Source organism: Podarcis gaigeae (assembly GCF_964106915.1).
Source record: "Podarcis gaigeae genome assembly, chromosome: 1".
Lineage (NCBI taxonomy): Eukaryota > Metazoa > Chordata > Lepidosauria > Squamata > Lacertidae > Podarcis > Podarcis gaigeae.
The window spans coordinates 106,017,278-106,042,113 of NC_139678.1; the positions used below are offsets into that span (position 1 = coordinate 106,017,278).

General features: G+C 40.8%; 1 protein-coding gene across 9 annotated transcripts in view; it reads right to left on the reverse strand.

The window, feature by feature from the left end:
• The window catches only part of CCDC148 (coiled-coil domain containing 148), a gene marked incomplete at its 5' end in the record, with an annotated part of 108,540 nt that overhangs the window by 62,828 nt on the left and 20,876 nt on the right, over positions 1-24,836 (reverse strand). For 7 of the 9 annotated variants that reach the window (XM_083707794.1, XM_083707793.1, XM_083707791.1 and 4 more), the window contains 7 exons: positions 828-1,009; positions 1,105-1,200; positions 1,583-1,737; positions 2,791-2,864; positions 4,334-4,437; positions 10,892-11,013; positions 12,328-12,390. In XM_083707794.1, coding sequence (XP_083563920.1) covers positions 828-1,009; positions 1,105-1,200; positions 1,583-1,737; positions 2,791-2,864; positions 4,334-4,437; positions 10,892-11,013; positions 12,328-12,390 — 796 coding nt within the window. Of the gene's footprint in view, positions 1-827; positions 1,010-1,104; positions 1,201-1,582; positions 1,738-2,790; positions 2,865-4,333; positions 4,438-10,891; positions 11,014-12,327; positions 12,391-13,060; positions 13,228-24,836 lie in introns of those variants that run through there. The other 2 variants (XM_083707799.1, XM_083707792.1) reach the window with 2 other exon arrangements.

Consider the following 24,836-nt stretch of genomic DNA (forward strand, 5'->3'; position numbering starts at 1 on the left):
TGCTTTAATTGTTCCAGCAGTCAACTGGTATGCATGTAGGCTAAGAAAATAAACATATTAGAAAACGGGATTTCAAGCTGTTAATTCAATTCATTCTTCATGTTGGGGATTAGCAAATGCCACCATTCAAAAGGCCACAGAAGTACTCCTGTTTGTACAACATCAATATAAAAATGTACTCGCAGTTCATATTTGTATTCCAGAAATAGGAGGCTGGGGTATTAGAAATGCCAAACTTGCCTAACATTAAAAAGTCATTTGAACTATTATGGTTCAAGTCCCTGAATTTGTGACAGCAACTAAGTCATACCACATTGGATTAGGCTTTTCCCATCATGCCTGTCTATCTGCATATAAACACAGGATTGTAAAAACTGAGAAGTCTGCACTTCTTAGTGAAAAGGCGGAAAGGTATAGCAACTGACCCAGATTTCTTCAAGTAAAATAATAATAATAATAATAATAATAATAATAATAATAATAATAATTTCAGTATGAATTAGCATAATTACAAAAGGAGGTGTGGAATGAAAGCATTGCATCCATAGCAAACACAAAGGCATTTATCACAAACCATACTTCTGGTGATTTAACCCTCTTGAATATTTCGCTTATTGCTTGAGACAAGGCACTTTAGAAAGAGACCGTTCTCTCAGCTGTGCAAACAGTTCCTGACTATTTAATCCCCTAGAGCTGGGCAGAAAGTCAACTATGCCATTGTGTTGAACAAAAGAGAAGTAATGTAAATCCAACCCCCCTATCAGAAGGCTTCAATACCCAAACGTTTTGCCTAGCCCTTGAAGAAACATGACATCAGATTCTATTACCTTGATATGACTTTTAAGTCTTGATCAATCTCTTGGAACTTCAACCAATATTCATCTGCCAGTTTGTGAAATTCTGTCAACACTGAAGCCTTCAAATCAGGATATGGGCATTCCAAGGCCAATAACTGTGGTGGAATCTCGCAAAAAAGTGCAGGCCTCTCTCCTGAAGAACATGCCAGTACCTACAATAAAAATCAGAAGTTGTTAACCAGTAAATTCAGTAGAGTTCTTGTTCCTGCAATTAAATTCAAACAAATGAATGTCTTCATATTCTTACTTCATTGGTGCACTCTTCAAGCTCTCGTTCCAAAACTTCTTTCTCCAGGTTAAGTTTTTCCAAAACTACTTTCTGTTGTTCCTTCACAAATGCAACCTGATTTTGTGAAATATTGTGATAGAAAAGCATCACTGCGGCTGGCATTTCTCACTACTTCATATATTGCATTTTTATTCTCCCACCAACCCACTTCAGGAAGCTCAGGAAGCTTCTCCCCACCAGCTTTATCCTCACCGTGAGGATCTGCCTCACTTGCAATGCAGATCAGGCTGTGTGTGACTGGCCCAAGGTCAACCACTGAGCTTTCTGGCAGCGTGGGGATCTGAAGCTGGCCCTCCCAAGGCCCTAGGCCAACATTCTAGCCACCATCCAGAGTGGCTCTCCCCGATGGCATAATTCTGTTTAACAGGTTCTGCATTCCTATCTGCAGAACAAGAAAATATGGGTATAGGTGACTGACACAAGCAAGCAAACCAACCTGTTCCAACACTGCATCTGGGTTAAATTGATATTCTGGGCATTGGTAGTTGGCCTGCCATTCCAATAGGCGGTACCTCAAATCTTCCCTAAGCTGCCAGATAGGTTGCACTGTGTTTGCTTGGAATGTTTCCAGTTCCTTTGATAACTGATACTCTACAATAAATTAAATACAAATTAGGAATGTTGCTTGGGTTTAAGAAAAGACAATTAATTATTAGTGTGCCTTTTCCAGCAAATTAATTCTCTTAATTAAACAACAACAACAGGCTTGTCAAAGAATAAAACAGAGTGAGCGCAGTATTCCTGCCTATCCATCTCCTTTTGGTAATCCTGAGGATGGCCATTGGAGAAGGACTCCATTACTCAAGGCTTGTCCAAGTCTCTGTTTGCCACACTGCTTTTCCCCAGGAAAACCCATGGTTGACTGATGAATTGAACCAAATGACAATTGGGTTTTTCGCAGATCGCTGTTTGTTCTGCTTCAGCGGAAAAGAGAGTGTTTTCTAGGGGCATGCTGTGGGGCAAACACAAAACCACTCGGACCCGTGCTTTCTAGGCATGGGATAAGTAGAAGGGTGGACAAGCCCTTAGTTCATTCTTTGGAGCTGTTCCAAAGACTTGCTTATGGGACCTGAACCAATGGCTTCAAGTTACAAGAAAGGAGATTCTGACTAAACATCAGGAAGACCTTTCTGACAGTAAGAGCTGTTTGACGGTGGAACAGATTCCCTTGGAAAGTGGTGGACACTCCATCACTGGAGGTTTTTAAGCAGAGATTGGATGGCCACCTGTCATGGATGCTTTAGTGAGTTTTCTGGATTATAGGAGGTTGGACTAGCAGATCCAACTCTACAATTCTATGAGAAACAGCACTAGATTTCCCTTTTTACCCTCTCAACTCCACAGTTATGAGAAACCCAGCCAGATGAGCAGGGTATAAATAATAATAATAATAATAATAATAATAATAATAATAATAATAATAATTGAAACACGAAAGACACCTCATCACAGCCAGGGTTTGTTTTCTTCTGTCCAAGCAAAAGCACCCAGGATGACAAACTGATTGGGTTTGGAGGTGACAAAACCTTCCATCTCATAATATTAAGTTACATTATTCATGTGCAATTTTATTTTGAATCCATCAGCATATAAATATTTATAAAGACCTGGTTTAATCAAGAAAGAATATGAGAAAGTACTTACTGAAGCCCCACAAGTCCAAGAGCCATTCACTTCCTTCATCAAAGAGGTTTTGTAGTTCAGATTCTAGTTTTTTCCTAAAATGAAGAATTTTGGTTCAGACATACTCATTTCTTTCATATCCACAGACCAAACAGAAGAAAAAAAGCCAAGGCTAGTCATTCACTTAAATGCAACTACATTTCATAGATCCATGGAATACTGTATGTCTTTCTTAACATCCTTTTCTTGCGGCAACAAAGTGAACTGAAATCTTCACCAATGGATTCCCAGGAACTAGAATAGTATTTCTCAAGTGAAACAGTTCACTTAGTCCACCTAAAATGTTTTCAGTATTTCCAGTGCCAATACCACTTTTTGTACACTGTATCCACCCATAAAGTTCTCTTTCTCCCTTATTCTTCGAATTGCTTTTGGGTGGGGGCTGATTTATATCTAGGCTTTATGCCTTGGCCTGACTGCCCATAATGATTATGCTTCTTCTGTATTCACTCCCCATTTTGCTATGCCTTTCCTACACCAGAATCCTGGTACAAAATGCAACAAACCCATATTTGACTCAATCTGGTCCCCTATTGCCAGGTGCACATCTATATTCCATCCTAGTATATCACTCCTAACTTCTCACATCTAGTATCTTCACTTGTCCTGTTTCAACTACCCAGCTTCAACCTCCTGGCTGAAATTGAAGAACATTACCACCTTTTCTGCATCCTCTAACGCCTCCTTTCTTGCCTCGGTACTGCATCAGGCCAGCCACAGATTCAATCTAGGTTGTGAAAAGCCTTGTCTGTGCTCGAGTTCCCGTACATGACTTCTCAAAAGATGTGTAAGAGCAGTTATAGGGCTGAAATGTCAAGGATCCTCTCTCTCTCCTGAACAATATGTTTTGGGAGGAATACAATCTTCTGGCTTATGGTCACTTTCTAGGCTTTTCTGCTCCCCTTCCCACCATGGAAGCCATCATAAATCAGTTTTGTTCTCTAGAAGTCTCTTTAGGTGGGAAATCTTTCTATAGCCTACTACTATGAACTGCAAGAAGTCTCACTTCCTAGTTCTCAGAATTACCTTGGCCAGCCCAATCTGCTGCTGCAATTACCAGCACCAACCTGTGCTCAAGTCTATTCTCATATACTGGTGACCCTGTCCTTCGGAAGCATAACCTGCTACCCAGGTCCCTCCTTCTCCAAAAGGCATTTCCACTTTTCCGGCTCCTCACAATATCACAGGAACATCCCTGTGGTTGCAGCATTCTATTGTTCTCAACTGTGCTATAGCAGCCATCCTGTCTCCATACCCCAGTAAGTAGTGTCAATCCATTCACTGTCCAGAAGTGGTATGTAAATCAGATCTTCCATCTCCCCTCCCCTACTAATTCTGACATGACACAGATATTTCCATTTGGTATGTTTTCAGAAGGCTAAAATTCACCAACCATTATACGCTCAATTATCTTTTAACAGATATCTGTTAAGCTATGCCTGCTGCACCTTAGCCTTGTACTATCAATTTCTGAATTGCTTGATCAAACTTTCCCACTTCTTACCGGCTTCTATGCAGTCTCTTGTGCTCTGACCACCACACTTGATTATGCCGCTTCTGCAGCATTTGTTCTTTGTTGATTTTTGAAGCGTGTTCAGTCTTTTTAATCTAGGTAGAAGATTATTTTTTTAAAAAGTAAGTATAATAAATTTATAATTTTATATAAATATAAGATGAGTTCTGCGGGCCTCTAAAATTGTTTCTTCAAAAACAAGGCTCTGGTTGCTCCTGTAGGTCAATGGCTCATGAATAATCAGAACCACAGTTAAATTAAAAGGAAATTTGTTCTAGAAACAAAGGCCATTTATACACTGCCCCAATCTACCTCATGCTGTACCAGCTGCTGCTCTCAGCTTTGCACATCCAGCCACCAGCTGCCATTCAAGCATAACACAAAACTCGCAAATGTCAGTAATCTAGTCCACTATTTATGTGTAGAAACCAAAAAAGTAATAATAAGTTACCTGTTCACTCACAACCAATTTATGTCTATTTCAAAGAAAGCCAAATATTATTTTTAACGTGCCTATAAATATACCAACATGGTATATGTCTTCCAACCAAACACTTAGAACAGTGTAACAAAACAAAACCCAGCTATATAAAGCAAGTAACCAATAACTAAGCGGTCGTGGGTTATACCAGCCTTCTCCAACCTTGTGCATTCCAAAGGTTTTGGACTACATCTCCCATCATCCCTGACGATTGGTCATGATGCCTGGGGCTGATGGGAGTTTTAAGGCCAACATCATCTTTGGGCACCAGGTTGAGGAAAGCTGGCTTAAATATTTCCAGCTTTTCTTTTGACTCAAATCAAAACTATAAATTGGGATCCCATCTATAAATGTGCACTTTGACATTTACTGCATGGTAATGGTGTATGTGTGATTCTGCTGTTTAAACCAAAGCCATTGCTTATAATAATTATTATTTAGTTATCTATTATTTTCCTCTCTTCCTTGGAAATTTATTTCATGATATTTTATTTTTAAATCAACTAATTACAGTTATATCCCACCTTTCCTCCAAGAAGCTTAAGATGGTACACATGCTTCTCCCTCTCTTAAAGATAGTCCTGGTCCAAGATCACCAAGCAGGCTTCAGGGCTGAGTATTGATTTGAACCCTGGTCTCAAAGGTCCTAGTTCAGCACACTAACCACTGTACCACACTCTGCAGAAACAGGACTTATCTTTCCTCCCCTGCGTGCCTCCAAAATCCGAAGGGTTGGGGTGCCCTCTGGAATGAATTCGGATGGAGGGGCAAGAGGAAGAATGGGAATTCTGTCACATCCAGTAGTGCGATATTAGATCTTACCATGGTATTTCATTGTTCAAAGTTTTGTCGAGTGCCCAGAGAACAGTGATATTGAGTGGAATTGTATAAAGTTAATAATAAAATATATGAAACCTTTAATAATAAAATATATGAAACCTTTACAGCAATATGTAAAGGTAAAAGGACCCCTGACCATTAGGTCCAGTCGCGGACGACTCTGGGGTTGCGGCGCTCATCTCGCTTTATTGGTCAAGGGAGCCGGCGTACATGTGGCCAGCATGACTAAGCCGCTTCTGGCTAACCAGAGCAGCGCCTGGGAATATCCCCTGCCTGAAACCCTAGGTGGCTGCTGAGCTAGGTAGACCAGTCATCTGGTTCAGTATAAGGCAGCTTCCTATGTTCCTAACTATAGGTAAAGGTAAAGGGACCCCTGACCATTAAGTCCAGTCGCAGACGACTCTGGGGTTGCGGCGCTCATCTCACTTTATTGGCCAAGGGAGCCGGCGTTTGTCCGCAAACAGCTTCCGGGTCATGTGGCCAGCATAACTAAGCCGCTTCTGGCGAACCAGAGCAGCGCACGGAAACGCCGTTTACCTTCCCGCACTTTGACATGCTTTTGAACTGCTAGGTTGGCAGGAGCAGGGACTGAGCAATGGGAGCTCACACCGTCATGGGGATTCAAACCGCCAACCTGCAGGATCTGGAATCATAGGCAAAGCCAAGTCTATAGGTTTTTTGCACTCCTTTTATCGCATACTGATGTAATTACTATCATTACCACATCCATTCCAGAAGAAGTTGACGGTAAGAAGTAACCTTAGTGACACCAGCTCTTTGGAATGGGAGAAAGCAAAACATTATCCAAAACATTAAGTGCAAACACACTTGAACATATTATGACAGCAGCTTTCCACTTGGAAACATCATGTGGAAGTGTGTTACTCGGGAAAGATGTGGTAATGCATTTGTCATTCAGACCTGTCTATGGGGTGGGAAGCACCATGTAGAGATTGTGCAAAGCTCCCCAAACCATTGCCTTCTACCCAGGAACTTCCTGCAGTGCTGATTTGGCAATTCAGATATAAAGCAGAAACACAACTCCTCTGCTGGGATCTTTGTGTCCATGCTTAAAAGTACGTTCTGCTTTGCCACAAGGATTCTCAGTGTGCTGACGCTGCTGATCTTTCATGCAGACTGTAATGTCTCTGTCTGTAGAGCCGGCAGGGAAGGGATCAGTGACAACTTGCAAGGGAAACAGCGTGAACTGGCATGAGTACTAGAGCTAATTGCAGCAGCCATTGGGAGATGCTTATGGGGACAGTGAAAACACATCCAATCCTGGCAGGATATATGCACTCTACAGCTTAAGCAACAAACAGAGCATCTGCAGAAATGACACATTCCAGTTCCAACAAAAGTACAGTGTGATGTCATTATTTTCCCCATGGGGGGAAATGCTTAGAGCTCTCCATTATCACTGTGACTCGACTACTGCTCTCTTCTCTTTTCTATTGCTCTCTCTCCCCTTTCTATACTTCCAGTGTTGCTTTAAAAATGACACACTCCTTAAAAAACAACCAGGCACATTCTTTTTCTACGGCACATGATCCTAGGACTAGCATTCTGTCCTCACACTGGCTGACTAGATGCCTATGGGAAATTTACAAGCAGGATTTGAGCGCAATAGTTCTCTCCCATTCGTGATTCATGGCAACTCGTACTCAGAGGTAAATAACCTTGAGACACAGTCACATGACTAGCAAATGCCAAGAACTATGAATGGAAACAGGAAAATACTATCTAATTTGAAGTGTGTCCCTCACCATAGCTCATTCTCTCTTCCCCTTGGCTAATGCAGGAAAAAAAATGGAAAAGCCTAGAAATATGGGGATATTCCTAAAAAGCCGCCCTAAAGAAACATATATCTGGACACAAATGTTGCTTCCAGCTCCTTCTCTTTTCTTGCTTGTATGAATCAAAAATAATACGTACTTTGTCCCTACAAGCACAAAACCAACAGAACCAGCAAATTAAAGATTCAAGGAATAATGGCTTTAGCACACTTACAGAAAAACCAATAGCACTGATGGGGTCAGCGCCATGAAGCACAGTTGCCCATGGTGTGCCAGAGACGTTTTGGGAGAGACACCATGTGTTTGTTTACTTATTTCAAAAAGCTTTTGATAAAGCCCCCCACCAAAAACTCCAGAGTAAGCTTAGTAGCCATATAATAAGAGGACAGTTACTGATTAAAGAACAAAAAGCAGAGAATGGGAATAAATTGTCAGTTCTCACAATGGAAGGATGGGAAGCCTCTGCTTTTTAACTTGTTCATACATTATCTGGAGTTGGGGCAAGAAGTGAGGTGGCCATGTTTGCTGGTGCTAGGGTAGCAAGAACAAAAAAATTGTGAGGATCTCCAAATGGATCTCTCCATACTGAGTGAATGGGTATTATACTCAATAGAAACAAGTGAAAAGTGATTCAGATTGGGGCAAAAAATCCTAACTTCATATACACACTTCTGTGGTCTAAAGTGGCAGTGACTGACCAGGGAAGAGATTTTGGAATCAAGGCAGATCATCCAATGAAAATGTCAGCCAGTGTGCAGCAGCTGTGAAAATGGCACATTCCATAGTAGGGATCAGTAGGAAAGGGATTGAAAATAAAACTGCCAATAGCATAATACTGTTATACAAACATATTGTGCATTTGGAATACTGTTTACAGTTCTGGCTGCCACACTTCAGAAAGGCTTCTACAGATCTAGAAAAAGTTAAGAAATCAGAATGGTTCTGAGGCAGAAACAAATCAGCAAGTGGGGCTTCGTTTACACAAACAGTCAGCAGGTGTAAAATATTATGCATCGTGTGCAGAAAATGGACAGAGAAAGTTTTTCTCCCTCTCATAATATGAGAACCAGGGGACAACTAATGAAACTTAATGGTGCGAAATTCAGAACAGGCAAAAGAGTACTTTTTCACAAAGCACATGGAATTTCCCCCCACTAGTTGTCGTTATAACCACCAATTTGATTAGACAAAGTCACAGAAGATAATGCTATCGATAGCTACTAGCTATGAACAGTGTTCGAAACTCCCATTGTTTCCTGTTTAGGGAAGCTTTTAATGTTTAATAGACTACTGTATTTTAATATTTTGTTGGAAGCCGCCCAGAGTGGCTGGGGAAACCCAGCCAGAGGGGCGGGGCATGTATGTACGTATGAATAAATAAATAAAATAAATAAATAAATAAATAAATAAATAGTATATAGGTGCAGCTTGCGACAACGAATTTCATTAGCGCGAGCAGTTTCTGAGGTCTGGGTGCAGTACTGTGCCTAAGATTTCAGATTAAAACTGCAGAGTGAAAGGAAAGGAGGACCTTTTTCTGCCTCCCCACTTCCAGCTACTCTCTGAAGACTGGAGAAGAGACCCTCTTAAGAATATTAGTGGGGTGGGCAGGGGAAGGACTAGACAATGTGAAAAATGAACATAATGTTTTAGCTGCAGTTCATTCATTTTCAGCTTTGTATTCTTGTTATCTAAAAAAAGCATCTAGACATTCCATTGTTGCACCCATAACCTAAGTTTAAGGTGCAATTTAGCTCCTAGCTTTTATATCTCAGTTTCTAACACTGGCTATGAAACCTATGTACTGCCTTCAGTATCAGAGTAAGATTGACTCTATATACTGCTTGCTGAGGAACACAAGTGGGGAGAGGGCTGTTGCACTCAGGTCCTGTTGCAGTCTTCCCATAAGTAGCTGGTTGGCCAGTTTGAGAACAGGATGCTGGACTAGGTGGGCCTCTTCATATGTTCATCTTTCTATCAATTATTTTTACTCTACAACTCCAAAAGTCTTTTTCTGCTCTAACAGCTAACACAGCACCCTCTTAGCAAGCAGGAAGAACCACCTAACTGTAACCCACACGACATTTTAAAAACCACTGGCATACTCTTAAAAAAAGAAATAGCCACAATTTTGCTGCAGCATATGAAGTCCCTGGGCCAGCCAAGCAGATCCAGTCTGCAAATTCCCTCTTTCCTAAGCCATTTCCAGTACCTACGCAGACGTTTGAATGGTATTCCTGTGTCGTATTGGGCCCACCAAAGTTGTTGCTATGATGGGATGATCCTAACATTGGAGGTGTGAGAGTATCTGGTGTGCTTGTAAGACTTACACTGGCAACCTTGAACCACATTTTTATGTGCCCAGATACCCGAGTACTAGAATTGTGACTCACTATTGGGGTAGGGAATGGAAAACCTGCGAGGGATGGAGAATGGAGCAGTGTACCCTGCAAAAGTTCATGGCCAGCTGACAGAAATCCTGAAAAGAAGCACTTCACACTGCAACAATTGGTTGCAGGTCCCACCTAAGTGAGAAAATACTACAAAATAAAATCAGCTAACAGAGAAATTCTGTACATGTTGACTCAGAAGCAAGTCATTTTGAGTTCAACAGAGCTTCCTCTCAAGTTAAGTGTATATAAGATTGTCATCTAAATCTAATGTTTGTGTTCAAAGCAGCTCACAAGAACACTGTTCATTTTACCTTCGGCTACATGTTCTATCTATAAAAATGATGGTGAATAATTTTACAGTTATGCACACCCTAGCCATTACGTTCTGCTGTTACTATAGTTTAATACAAGGCAGGAAACATAAGACATAAGGACGGGAATGTATCTGGTCTGTCAAGGCCTTTCCACCTGCACAAACCTTGTGGGCTACCCCCACATATTAATCGGTTTTGTAAAAACAGTCGAAAAACAGTTTTGCAATTTGCTACTTTCCTGCTCATCCAGGGAGAGTAGCAACTGTTCCCAGGTGAGCTGCTGGATGACAAAATACCCCTCACATTATTATAGAGCCTTAGATCTAGCCCCCATAGCATTGGGCTTAGCAGCTCTTTGCTAGTATTAAGAGACAGAAACCCTTTCTTCACAGAAGACAACAATGACTAAATCCATACTATTGGAGCTTCAGGTTTAACACTGAGCCAAACCACAAACACAATGTGTGGCTGCTCAAATCATGCCCACCTCACTCCTGTAAACAAGCCATGAGAAGTAAACTTGGACCTTTCGCAGTTAGTCATTTAACAGTTAATTCTGTTACCCAATATCTAGCCATCATTACTCACTTTATATATTTTTTCAGTACCTTTACTTATGGACAGCAGAATCTCCTTGTGCGTACATCAACCACCAGCTCCTATGACACTTTCACCCTCAACATCTAAAGTTGCATTCTACATCCATCAGAAATCACAACACTTACCTTTAATAGAATGTTAGCAGATTCCAATTTCTTGGCTTCAGTCATTGCAAGTAGCTGCTCGTAGTCAACAGGTTTATACTTGGAACTCTTAAGGCCATTTTTCATACGAACCGCCAAGCTTTCTAGTTGAAGCATAAAACAATTCAAACATGAATAAAGTCTCCAGCCATTATGTGTTTTGAAACACAATGAGAACAAAAGAACTTTCTCTTTTAAAAACAAAGTTACTCCACTGCAATTATAACAAAACATGAATAGGAAAGACAATACATGACGCTTTTTGGTTTTCTTCCTGAAAAATACAAATAAGTATTTCATGCAAGCCACTGTCTCAGCAACCCAACACTTGAACTTCCAGGCCTGTGAAGCTAGAGAAATATCAATAGTCACTTAAGCAATGAACTGTTACATATTATAGTGCCTATCAGTTCAAGCTTGCAGGCTCAGTATGGACCTCTGCTTGCAAGAAGGAAAAATGTAACCGCCATTTGGGTCACTGAGACAGTGGCTTGCACAACACTTAACTATCTGCTAATTAGAATGTAAAGAATATAGGCAGCTGCCTTATGCTGAATCAGATCATTGATCCATCTAGCTCACTACTGTCTACACTGACGAGTAGGGACGCGGGTGGCGCTGTATTCTAAACCACTGAGCCTCTTGGGCTTGCCGATTGGAAGGTCGGCAGTTCAAATCCCCGCAACGGAGTGAGCTCCCGTTGCTCTGTCCCAGCTCCCGCCAACCTAGCAGTTCGAAAGCAGGCCAGTGATAGTAGATAAATAGGTACTGCTCTGGCAGGAAGGTAAACAGTGTTTCCGTGCGTTCTGGCTTCCGTCATGGTGTTCGGTTGAGCCAGAAGCTGTTTAGTCATGCTGGCAACAAGACCCAAAAAAGCTGTCTGTGGACAAACACCGTCTGCCTCAGCCTGAAAGCGAGATGAGCAAAGCACCCCATAGTCGCCTTTGCCTGGACTTAACCGTCCAGGGTTCCTTTACCTTTACCATTACACCGACTAGCAATGACTTTTCTAGATTTCAGGTATGGTTCTCTCCCAACCCTACTTGTAGATGCTGGGGATGGAACCTGGGACCTTCTGCATGCAAACTATGGTCCTTCCCCTGCTAAATGTTGCAAGAGCAGGACTCCTGCCAAACCCCATGATGCCTCTGTCCATCGCAGAGAGAGGCTGACTGCTGCCACTGTGGGAAGCAAATACCCCCCCCCACAAAAGTAGAAACAACTTCATCAAGCAATGTCAGCTAAGTTTCCTAGAAGCCAGAGCATAGAATTATTGGATAAATCTCATAAACCATGGACTCCACATAAACTCTATGTAATAATCTCTGTGTTACTAATACAGCTGGCTAATACTGAGCAAGGCAAGCTGTAACACAAACAGTGGAAATGGAACATTGAAATGGATTTTAAAAGTCTACCTATATCGCTACTCCTGGGAGATGTAGTAAATCCTCGAAGGTCCCTTCCACTCATCTTAACACCTGTTGAACAAAAAAGCAAATTATTTATAAGACTGGGACAATACTTTAGAAAGAGAGAGTCACATTCATGTGTTTTTTGTATAGGGGCTTCTTTGTCTAGTGTGTACCCTGTTCATAGAATTTCACATTGCTCATCATATGAAACGGATTCTAAGGACAAGTATTACAGCAGCCATGCATATTTTACTGTGATTTTTTTTTAAGGATAAAGCTTATAAAAGTGCAATCAAAGGTAATGTTATACTCTCATAATTAAGAACTGTTTGTTTTAAAATGACTTTCAGTTTGATTCTACTAATATTTCCTGGGCCACAACTCCCACTGAATCCAGAAAGCCTTACTCCCAAGTACATGTGCATACATTCACAACCCTAGTAACCATGTGGGAATCAAATACTGTGAAGCACAGTAATTTGCACTAACGTTACAATCCAATGCTAAATAATAGCTATAAAGCTACTTGTACTTGCAAGGAAGCAAGAATGTAAACAAAGGTTTCTCATATCCCATGCTACTAAGGTTATACCACCAACCAGAGACTACTTTCTGTTTGTGGATTTATGAATCTGGGTTTTCTTCAGTTGGATGTGTAGGCGAAACAATGGGTGAAATAATGGTCTGGATGTGGGCTACTAAACTGATCCTTAATCCAGACCAGACAGATATACACCTGGTCAGGAGAGATATTGATTTAACTGAGATTCAGCTGGTTTTGGATGAGGGAGCACTCCTCTTGAAAATCAGTTTGGGAGTGCTCCTGAATCTGGCTTTGCCTCTGGATGTCCAGAGAGTAGTTGTGGCCAAGGGGGTCTATGCAGCTTAGGCTGGTCGTGTACCAGCTATTCCCATTCCTGAGAAGATAGATCTAGACAGAGTAACACATGCATTCACTACATCCAGATTGTATTACTACACCCTGCCTTTGAAGAGTCTTCAGAACCTTCAGTTTGTACAAAATGCAGCAGCAATGATGCTAGTAGGCATTTGACCATGGGAACATATTGGTCCTCTTCTGTAACAACTTGTTTGCGGATACAATTCTAAGTACTGAAGATTAACCTGTGAAGCCCTATAGGAATTGCATCAGGGCTACCTGGAGACAGTCTTCCTGTCTACCAGCCTATTCACTCCCTGAGTTCTACCAGAGAACCTCATCACTAAGTCCTGCCCAGGGCTTAGGCACAATTGGCTGGAAGAAGAGAGAGGGCATCCTCAGATTGTAGAATACCTTATCCCTTGGGCCCCCTTTCTTACTCCCTCTCAACCTATTACGGTACTTTAAAATTCCAGGATATGGCAAGCATGTAGATGAGTCAGGCAGACCTTTGTTTTATGTGCCAAGTCCATTTCCATTTTTAAGATCTTTTGTTTTTAATTGTTGTAGCTACCCTCAAGCAATGCAAACATAATGGAATGGTGGGGTGTATATTTCCTAAAATAAACCATGCATTCACTTGTCTATGATAAACTGAAATCAGTGGGGCTTACTGCACTATAGGACTGTACTATAAATGCCATACGTTTTGGAATTGAAACTTGAATCAATGCATTTAAAGAGTATGGTCACAATAAACCCCAAACATGTTTTATCTAAATTGCTGGCTTTTGTACATAATATTCTCTAATAACTACCTCTGACCACATCTACCTTAAAAAAAATAATAATCTCAAGCAGATAGTGCCAATGTAAAACAAAGAGAAAGTGACAACTCTCCCACTTGCTACAAGTAAAACCCTTATTTGCTAACAGCAAGCCTGCCAACTCTCCTAAAAGGAACAAGATCATATCTCATCTGCATTTGCTAATATATTTAAATAAGCTTTCTAGCAAATTCCTCATTGCCAAGGATAGAGGCCGAACTAAAATTAATTAGCTGGATTTGGAAAAAAAAAATCTTTGGTTAGGCTGGTTTAAAGCTGTCCAGATGGCAAACGGGAGCCATTATAATTCTGCAAGTTTAAAGGTTGAGCCAATGAAACAGATGTTCTGTGCTGCTCTATAGTAGGTCATCCTTTATATGCTAATAAGAATATTCAAATATAAAATCTGTGCAATAATTAAATCTCAACTCGACTCAAAACCAACTTTAAATCCCATTTGGATGGGAAAGAGCACAAAGCGACCTCAGAATTCCTTAGAAAGATTAGATGTGAAACGTGTCACACACTCGCGTCTTTCTGCTGCTTTGCTAGTTGGCAAGCTCCTCACCCACAATGTAACAATGGACGGCTGGCTGTTGACTTGGGCAGATACATTATCCAGTCCTTAGTTGGCGGCAGAAAGAGGAAATTCCAACAGGAAACCTTAAAGTTCCCTTACAGGAGTGTTGACCATATTCAGAGTAATTTTAAAAATACCTTGATTCTCACTAAGCATTGCACAAGTATTTTGTATAAAGAATGTGGGTTTTGCTTTCACAGAGAGCTGTGTCAGAGTAACCTCTATGTTTACAGCAGCATGGGTAGCTGAGTGACAGGCCTGTGATTCAACAATTCAGACAGCAAGAAAAGCGGTTCACATTCTTATTAAGTCATGTGACAAAACCAATGGACAGTATGTAATGAAGTTGTTTCGTTTGCAAAAGGACTCCTGGCTGGTGGCTGCGCAACAGAATTTTCCCTCCCTTGCCTCTCCCAGCACACTCCCTGAAGGTGTCCTAGGGATTTTGCCAAGTCTCCAGAGCAGATTTGGGGATGGCATGGGGAAGCGCAGGAAGAGGGAAAGTAGGCGGAAGGTCTATGAGCACAAGGACTTCTGTTTGTGCAATGGAACTACTCTGACGAACAATTTCAATGGTTTTTAAAATTAGAGTCCCTATCAGCAGGGCTTTTTTTCAGCCAGAACTCACCAGAACTCAGTTCTGGCACCTCTCAGAGTGGCACCATTACCATAAGAGAACAAGGGAGGTGTTCATGGTGAGCACCTCTTTTTCTAGATAAATAGCACTGCCTATTAGGAACAAGTTATCATTATATCAGAGGATCAAGCCAGAGCTACATGATATGGTGGATTCATGGATGCTACTAGAAACATTAGCCCCTGTCTACTTCTTTTCCCTTGTAACATCTAATACTGCATAACACATGACATGACAGCACCACTGAGAGTTCACCCACGAAAACCTGCAACCACTGAGAAAGTTGAAAGAGAAACAAGCAGCGTAATGTAACCATGTCGTGCATTTCGGACAGGACAGAGGAAGTAGTACTACAGGGTGTTGTTTCTGGCAGAAGCCAACATAAAAGGAAAATATTGTATGACTAAAACATGGTCTCTCACTGTGAGCTGCAATCATGACACGGTGCTGTAAGATAAATAAAGCTGTTTAAGAGGACCACCACTGAAATGCAGCTGGCCAATTTAATCTGGAATTTTGTAAACATGCGCTTGTGATTCTCTGTAGTATATGTCTGTATAATTCTGGCTGGATTAAAGAATAAATATGCAATACAGTGAAACCTCGGTTTTCAAACATAATCTGTTCTGGAAGACCATTTGACTTCCGCAACGTTCAAAAACCGAGGCGCAACGGGCGGTCTGCAAATTTACAGAGAAAATTGAGAAAAATACGGTGGTACCACAGCGGAAGCCATTTGACTTCCGAGGTTGCATTCTAAAATGGAAGCATTTACTTCTGGGTTTTTGGCGTTTGAGTTCCGAAACGTTCATCAACGGAGACATTCAAAAACCGAGGTACCACTGTACAGTGGTACCTCAGGTTACATACACTTCAGGTTACATACGCTTCAGGTTACAGACTCCGCTAACCCAGAAATAGTGCTTCAGGTTAAGAACTTTGCTTCAGGATGAGAACAGAAATCGTGCTCCGGCGGCGCAGCGGCAGCAGGAGGCCCCATTAGCTAAAGTGGTGCTTCAGGTTAAGAACAGTTTCAGGTTAAGTACGGACCTCCAGAACGAATTAAGTACTTAACCTGAGGTACCACTATATAGGAAATAGAATACTACAAGTGGGACTTGTAACATAAAGGGACAGTGTGGTGTGGTCCTGCTTATGATTCCAACTGCCAAGCCATGCCTTCTATCAGGATATTTTCTTTTAGTTTCTTCAACCCAGTTTTGCCATGTATTTCCCTGTTCCTTCTATAAGAGACACTCAACATTCTGGGGCCAAGGAGCATACTTAGTTTGCACTTATCTATTTTTAGATTTTTGCCCTCATAGAACTCTTCGATTATATCTACTTCTGAAAACCCTGGGTTTCCCCCAAGCATGCTGACACCTCCCTTTTGCTTCTCATTGGTCCCATTTTGGTTACATAGCCATCAAAACTCAGCATCTCTGTTTCCACTTACTGCACAAGGGCTGTCAACCTAGCACCCACTTCATATGTACACCTAGTGGCCCCAGACTCTGAGCTTTACTTTTTTAAAAAAGTCTCTAACTCTTTAAAGGTAAAAAAGGTAAAGGACCCCTGGATGGTTAAGTCTAGTCAAAGGTGACTATGGGGTGTGGTGTTGATCTCACTTTCAGGCCAAGGGAGCCAGTGTTTGTCAACAAACAGCTTTCTGGGTCATGTGGCCAGCATGACTAAAACGCTTTGGGTGCAACACAAAGCCAAAGTGCATGGAAACACCATTTACCTTCCCGTCGCAGCGGTACCCATTTATCTACTTGAACTGGCGTGCTTTCAAACTGTGAGGTTGGCAGGAGCAGGGACCGAGCAACGGGAGCTCACCCCGTTGCAGGGATTCGAACCACTGACCTTCTGATTGGCAAGCCCAAGAGGCTCAGTGGTTTAGACCACGCCGCAACCCGTGTCCCGCATTACTCTATAAAGTTATTCTATGATTCTATGAAGCAAAATGTGCAGATATCTTCTAAGTAATTTATGTGAAATAAGCCAGTATGGTTGTTCCTTCCTGTCTGTGTTTTTAGCCAAAATCTTAAGTGAGAGCTATGACTGATGAGAGAGTTGTTTGGACATGAGGCAATGGGTCTCCCTTCCCTTTATTGCATTTTTCCTGCTTCTGTCTTATTTTCTAGATAAAATTTAAACAGGTTAAGACTTTTCTCGCATTGTTATGGGGAAAGCTTCACCATGACTGCCCTCTCTCTCATTTTGCTGTATGCCACACTCCCCCAATGGCAGCCATTTTGTGTCATGTCACACTCCCAGCACTCCCTCAACATTCAAAAGGGCCCTCTGGCATATGTGATCTCTAGAGAGAGAAAAGTTTAATTGTTGGATTTAATTAGTGCTATCATAATACATTTTGTATTTCAATGATCAGAGAAAACAATTTTGTTTGAAACTTTGGCTGCTGGCTTTGAATTTAGTTATTTCAACTCATGTGTGTACGTGCAGCTTTAAACACCGTATGCACACATATTGGAACCCAGATTGGAACAGAGTTCCCAGACGTATGTACATCTGGCTATGCCAATCCTCATTTTGCTTATTTGCTGGAGGAAACAGCAGAACAGAACTGGAGTGCATGCAGCAGATATGTTTGTCACAATAAATGTGGAACTGAGCAAATACTTTCAGGAATTCACCTAAAACATTTTCCTTCCACAAAACAGTTCTTGGTACTGGCAGTGAATGGGTTTCCCCCATAAACTTGTGACAGTAATAACATCTATATGAATTTTAGTTTTTCCAATTAAGCAACTGTGAGTGGTTGATGGCAAAGCCAACCAAATACAACAATAATTCAGTCTCTCAATATATAACATATAAACCCATTTTTAATAATAAGCCTCCTCACCCTCCACTATAACACGTATAATCTTAATTGTAATTACAGTCATATAAGCATGGGATCATGTTTATAAATGACTTCTGTGCTTTGGGAAATGTCACCTTTTATTTTGTAATTTATCTCAAAGCTTGAAGAGACCTTTCCACACATAATGCTTAACTGAGATGTTTAGAACATAAAGAATCTCCCTAATTTCTTATGAAAGAAACAGAGTTGCAGCACGTTTTACTTCTTTAGGTATTTTAAACCCATTGTAAAGAGTTAATTTATACCACCAACAGGACTGAATTCTCTGTTTTAGTCTCAACATGTTTGGTAATAGCTTTAAAGTACCCTTTGGCCCAGCATTAACATACTTTGTTCTTAAACTGTACTTATCTCTCTTCTTTGCAAGATACACTTGAAAGACCATTTTGCTCATAGTCCTAGTAATTTCTCCATTTATGGTACCAAATGTATTTTGCAATTTAATCCTTAAGCAATTCCTTGTAAAGCCCACACTGGCCGCAACTTCATTGCAAAGAGTACTTCAGAGGAATTAACTTTTGGTCTGATACCATCTTAAGTAATGATGATTTCATTTAGAATTCACTAGCCTTAGCAAAGAGGCTATAATCATTATCACCAGAGTTCCATCCTACAGAAAACTCAAAACTGAATGAAATTTCATACTTAGCTTCTTGGGTTAGGTTAATCAGTATTAGAATTATTGGCTCTGGTTTTGTATTTTTAATAGACTACTGAAAATGTCACTGCTATACAAAAATGGTAGAAATAAAGTTCTGATAACAAAAATCTGATCCAAATTTGTACAAAAACGTGTTACCAGTGCAATGAAAAAGTGCAATACAATCTCTTGTGGAATGCTAACAAGTTCTTACCTACCAAATGTATTTGTTAGGCTACCTTTACACATTAAATCTATCGGTATATTCTCATATCACTTTAGTTAGGTGCCTCATAATACGCTACCCTGTTCATCTGCAATCAAGAGGAGTAAAAAGATGGGTTTTCATTGTATGCTTAGCATGATTTAAAGGTGACTGTAGTGCCTAGGAGAAGCTTTCAGATTCAAATCTAGTGCTGAAGGAGTTCTGAGCCAAATCCCTCTGACTCAAACAGTTGTTATAGGGCAAATAGAGGTTAAGTGAGCCCTCCTCCGACGCCTAGTCCCTTCTCCCTTATAGACACTTAATTTTATTTTTATTATTATTAAAAATGCAGTAAAATGGCTACATTTTACATTAAGTAAAAATGAATATAATAATGGAAATAACTTTAAAATGCATTATACTATAGCAGGATAATGTGGTTGCAAAATGTGTTACATCAGTCAAAACTACATACAAAAATGTGTTTATTAGTACAAATTTACCCCAAAATCCATAAGAATTTTCTTGAGAATTTTTAAAAAAGAAAAATCCTTTTTTTGTAAGAATGCAGAATTTAAGACTGGAAAAAAGAGATGATGAGAGAACTGAAATCGACAGATTATTCCATCCCTAGAGTAGGCTCAGGATGCTGGCTAAAGGTAAAGGAGCTCCTGACCATTAGGTCCAGTCACGGACGACTCTGGGGTTTGTGGCGCTCATCTTGCTTTATTGGCCGAGGGAGCCGGTGTACAGCTTCTGGGTCATGTGGCCAGCATGACTAAGCCGCTTCTGGTGAATCAGAGCAGCACATGGAAACACTGTTTACTTTCCTGCCGGAGCAGTACCTATTTATCTACTTCCACTTTGATGTGCTTTTGAACTGCTAGGTTGGCAGGAGCAGGGACCGAGGAACGGGAGCTCAATCCTTTGCGGGGATTTGTATCGCCAACCTTCTGATCGCCAAGCCTTGGGCTCTGTGGTTTAACCCACACTGCCGCTGGGAGTACCACACAAATACTTGAACTGCTGGTGCAGTAGCTTTTAAGGCATGAACATGGGGTTTAAAAACAAAAACCCAGTTTTAAAAAGGAACCTGTCCTATGAATAAGGTGCCCAGTTTCCTCACATTCTGTTGTCTTAAAAGCAACCAAGTTCATGCAATCCAGTCGGAACTGTGCAATTAAGCACTCGCAGGTCAGAAAAGAAGCTAAATTTAAAAGACACCAACAACCCACATACGCTTATATGTATAATATATGCATAGCGATGGCATTGTTGTAATTATTACTTTTCCCCTCAGAAATGACAGCCATAAAAGAGCAGGGCAGGACACTGTGCTGCACATTGTCACTCTTGAATAAATTACAGCAACCTCATAAGCATGGTGGGATATTAGACTGACATACTGTACTACACATGAGTAACTTCGCATGCGTGACCAAGTCCAATTAGCTAAAAGAAGATCGCCTCTGTTGAAAAAGACAAGCTGAGCTGTGAGTGGGCTACCTCATAGCTTGCTTTTTTTTTTTTTTTTTTTTTGCTGCAGTCTCTAAGCAATAAAACCCATTTAAAGAGTAAATAAGACTCATTTAAAGCTTTTTCCAGCTACATCTAACAGACGAAAAGGAAGCAAGACCACTTATACAGTGCCCTGGATCAGGAATGAAGGAGACATAAACGTAACACTTCAGTTAGAGCATATGGCCAATGTTGCTATAAAGTTAAAAAGTAGCTGCAGATGTTGGCCTCCCCAAGGATACTCAAAAACAGGCGAGGTAGGTGGAGGGAAGTGAGGGCGGGAAATGTGATTGTAAATGTGTAGAGAGCCCATGCATTGCTCTCAGCTGTGTTGTTGTTCTCTTTATGCTTAGAAACAAGAGGTTTCTACCTCATATGAAAGCTGCGACCTTAATAAGGACCTTGGGAGTGAGTCGCGTCTTTCCATCAGCTGAGTTTGCAGTAATAGGCACTGGAAACGACACAGAATAAGGGATAAAGCCGGTTTTACTTCCCATTCAGAGATTAAAACCTCCCAATAAAAAGAGAGGGTTTTACGCAGGTGAAAGGATGGGGGCAAAAATGCAGGATGCAGGGGAAGGAAGGGGAGATTCCTATTTATTGCTTTACTGTGGAATCACCATCTCTGCAACAGAAACAGCTGCTGCTTTCCTTTCTAAGGAAAAGTAGCAGTACTTAAAGCATGCTTTTTAAAAAGGGTCTCAATGCGCTTCTTAGCTTGACCCACAGTAGACTGGCAATTGTGCGAGAAATAATTCTCCCCCTTTGTCTTAATCTGGGGAGCTATCTCAACAAAAGTTTCCATGCAGGTGTCGGTGGGTGCGCATGTGTACGCATGCACACACAATATTTAGATCCAGTATAAACTGTAATATTGACCTAGCCAGAGAAACCCCTGGAAGCTCCAGAGAAAAAGCCTACTACATAGTCAGCGAAGTGTAGTATGTGGCTCTTACTGAACTATACCACTTCAGATTCACAGCCAAACATTTCACTTCTGTTTTAATATGATGGGTTTCGTGTATGTGGATTGTTCTAGTGCTATCCTAAGACATTCTGAGAACAGAAACACTGAAAAGGTGGGATGCAAATTCATAAATAAAGAGCACAATATTCTGCACATATTGTATGTGGGAGAAGGTTTCAAGCTAGGGAGGGTTTTTAAAAAAAAAAAAAAAGTATATACAGTGGGACCTTGGTTTAAGAACAGCTTAGTTTATGAACAACTTGGATTAAGAATGCTGCGAATCCGGAAGTAGGTGTTTTGGTTTGTGAACTTTGCCTTGGAATAAGAACATGTTTCGCTTCCTGTTGAGTGTGTTCCATTTGTAAATTGAGTCCCCCACTGCTATGGGAAAGCACGCCTTGGTTTAAGAACACTTTGGTTTAAGAACGGACTTCCAGAATGGATTAAGTTCATAAACCAAGGTACCACTGTATACACAACTCTCCCCCCTCACCTGATGTGTGGAGTGGTACAGCCCAGCAAGATTTGTATTATGTGACTCTGCTGGCTGTTTAGTCGTGCTATTTTCTGAATCACGATTTGCTTACCATTTGCCACTATCATACAATTATTGGGGGGGGGGGCAGTCCAGCAGTATGATCATAAGCAATTCTCTTAGTGAGTGATGAATAGATCTGCATATTGCAAATGCATCTCTACTTCAAAATGTCAAAACACTTTTAATATACTTTCATTCACTTAATCCCAGGCTTCCTTTTTACAAGTTCCAGGGAGAATAGACATTTTAGCTCACTGGAAGAAAGAAAAAAAAGTATAAGCATGTCTCATGGCACTTTAAAGGCTAATATAGTGTGCCATCAGCTTTCATGGGTCAGAGTTTATACTACAATATTGACACTCAATCCACATTTCAGGGCAGTGAAAAGTTTCAAGGGGCAGCACTTCCTGGGTGTGTAATATTTTATTTTATTTTAATTTACAAGCAGAGCATAGTAGAAACAAATATATACTCCTACAACAGATCACATACAGTATTCACTACCTCTCAATCAGAGTGCCAGAAACAGCTCCAATGCTTAACAGTATCCAACCTAGGGTGATTCACATCTCCAGACTCTGTCCCTCAATTTCATTCCCCCTAAAGTCAAACTTGGCTATAAACTGTTTCTCTGTGTCCCCCACCCGCATCTCTGGTGGCCACCACATTCAAAAGGCTAGAAACAAAAAAGAAACATTGAGGTTCTTTTGTCAAATCCCTAATCCCCACCAGACAATATTTTAGCAAAACCAAAGTGACAGACTCATTCATCATAATCAGAGATGGGCTGAGCTCAAAACAAGTTATCTGTTAGTCTTTAAAGAGCTGCAAAACACTTAGTTGTTTTTGCTTGTCAGAAGAAACCTGAGGTGGAGGTAAAATGGTTGTAAATGCAGCTTAGCATGCCAATTGTCTTTGGCAATTTTGGGATTATTGTTTAAGATTAAGGTATACCTGCACCCCAGCCCTACCAATTCCTTTGCCTACAGCAAAACTGGTGCTTTGTTACATCTTTTAGCTAAATGCAACATTAAAACTTCACTAAAGTATTAAAGTATTATATAATTCTCCAAAGAAGTGTTAACAAATAGTTTGTCCTTGATTAAGCTCCTAGTTAATCTTCAATAATTAGAAAGTGTAATATAACCAACGGTGAATGAAGCAAAATCAATCTGATTTCTATTTTCAGGTTGATACACATCTAAAAAAAGAATACTGTGATGGTGTTCAGAGTCCCAACTTGAAGGTTTTATTTCAAACTCAAGGGGAGGAAGCAACTTATAATAAAAATGTCACCCATTTAGGTAATGAGCCTCCCTGTAACCCAGCATAGTGAACTTCTGGTCCAAGGAGCTCAGGCTTTTTAAAAGGCCCACCAGCCCCCAATTTACTAGCGCCAGCAATGATGGTATCAGCATACTAGTGCCATCAATGATGGTATCAGAGGAGCAGATCAGAGCATTCATGAAACAGCAAGAAGCACGCCAAGCTGCTCTGATGTTTCCTCAAGTGCTAGCAAAAGCCAAATACTTAGGAAGCATGACAGCAGACTTGAATGGTCCTTCCTGTTTCCTGACAACGCCCATTTCTGAGTTGACAGGTTTAAACTTCTCTCTATCCAGCCCAATGCCATGATTGGAAGGATACCCAGCACCCAACTCCTGCTCTTCTAGTGATCTACACAAATCAGCAAAGAAGTGGGAGGTGCTTCTGTCTGTCATGTGGTGTGTGTGTTGAAATGCATCCCTTAGGGCAATGAAGCATTTGGACCAATGTACGGTATATTAGTTGGTCCTGCTGCAACCCGATGCAGAATCTAGAATTTGAATGCAGATCTGAAAAAAGTCCACCTTCCACATTCTGAAAAGTGGAATTCAGGAGGGTGTGTTCTGAAGAACTTGAGAAAGAGAGTAAAAACGTAAAGGGACAGCTAAAATGATTTGGAATTAACTACTCACTTTCCTCTTAACTAGTCACTCTCCTAATAATTATTTACACACCTGACACAGCCTCTTTTATGCCTTTGGAGTATAAGAATTCTTTCTGGGTACTTGAAGCCGAGGGAGAAAAAGAATCTTGGCAATTGATAGCCACCTGGGAGGGACAGCTTACAAGTACAAAGGATAAAAATAAAACCAGACACTGAACAGGAGAGGAGAATACAGAAACGTATGTGCTGCCAAATTAACCATATTGATTCTCATTGTGACCATGTTTTTTCTAGGGACAGTAAGAATATTGCTACCTCACAGCTGAATTTATTTAGGGTGTGTTATTATTTTATTTTCATCTGTTTAATATATGTTTATCCTGCCTTTCTACTGTATGTGTACAATGTGGCTTACAGCAGAGAAATTTTAAAAACAAAACATTAAAATAATTATAGATTTTTTTGAAAACAACAACAACCTTTAAGAAGCCACAGCTATTTAAAAAGTCATGAAACTAGCAGATGGTGATAACATCAGAGGGAAGCTCAGAAAAATAAAATAGTATTTCCCTGGATAAAAAAGTAGGAAGGTCTGTGAGTATTTCTAGGAAACGAGTTCCAGAAAAAGCATGCTATCACAGGAAAGGCTCTGTCCCACCCAGACTGTTGCCAGCCTAGCTCTGCATGTGGAGGCAGGTGAAAAAACTTCCCAAGAATACATAAGTGACCAGCCAGGTTCGCCTGGAAGAAGATATCCTGGTCCCAGGCCATTTAGAACTTTATAGGGGAAGAAACTCCAACAAATTGGAAGCCAATGCAAATCCTTAAGTGTGCATTGCAGTGCCTCCCTGCTGATAAACTAGTCAGCATATCTCATGTCACTTGAAGTTTCCAAAC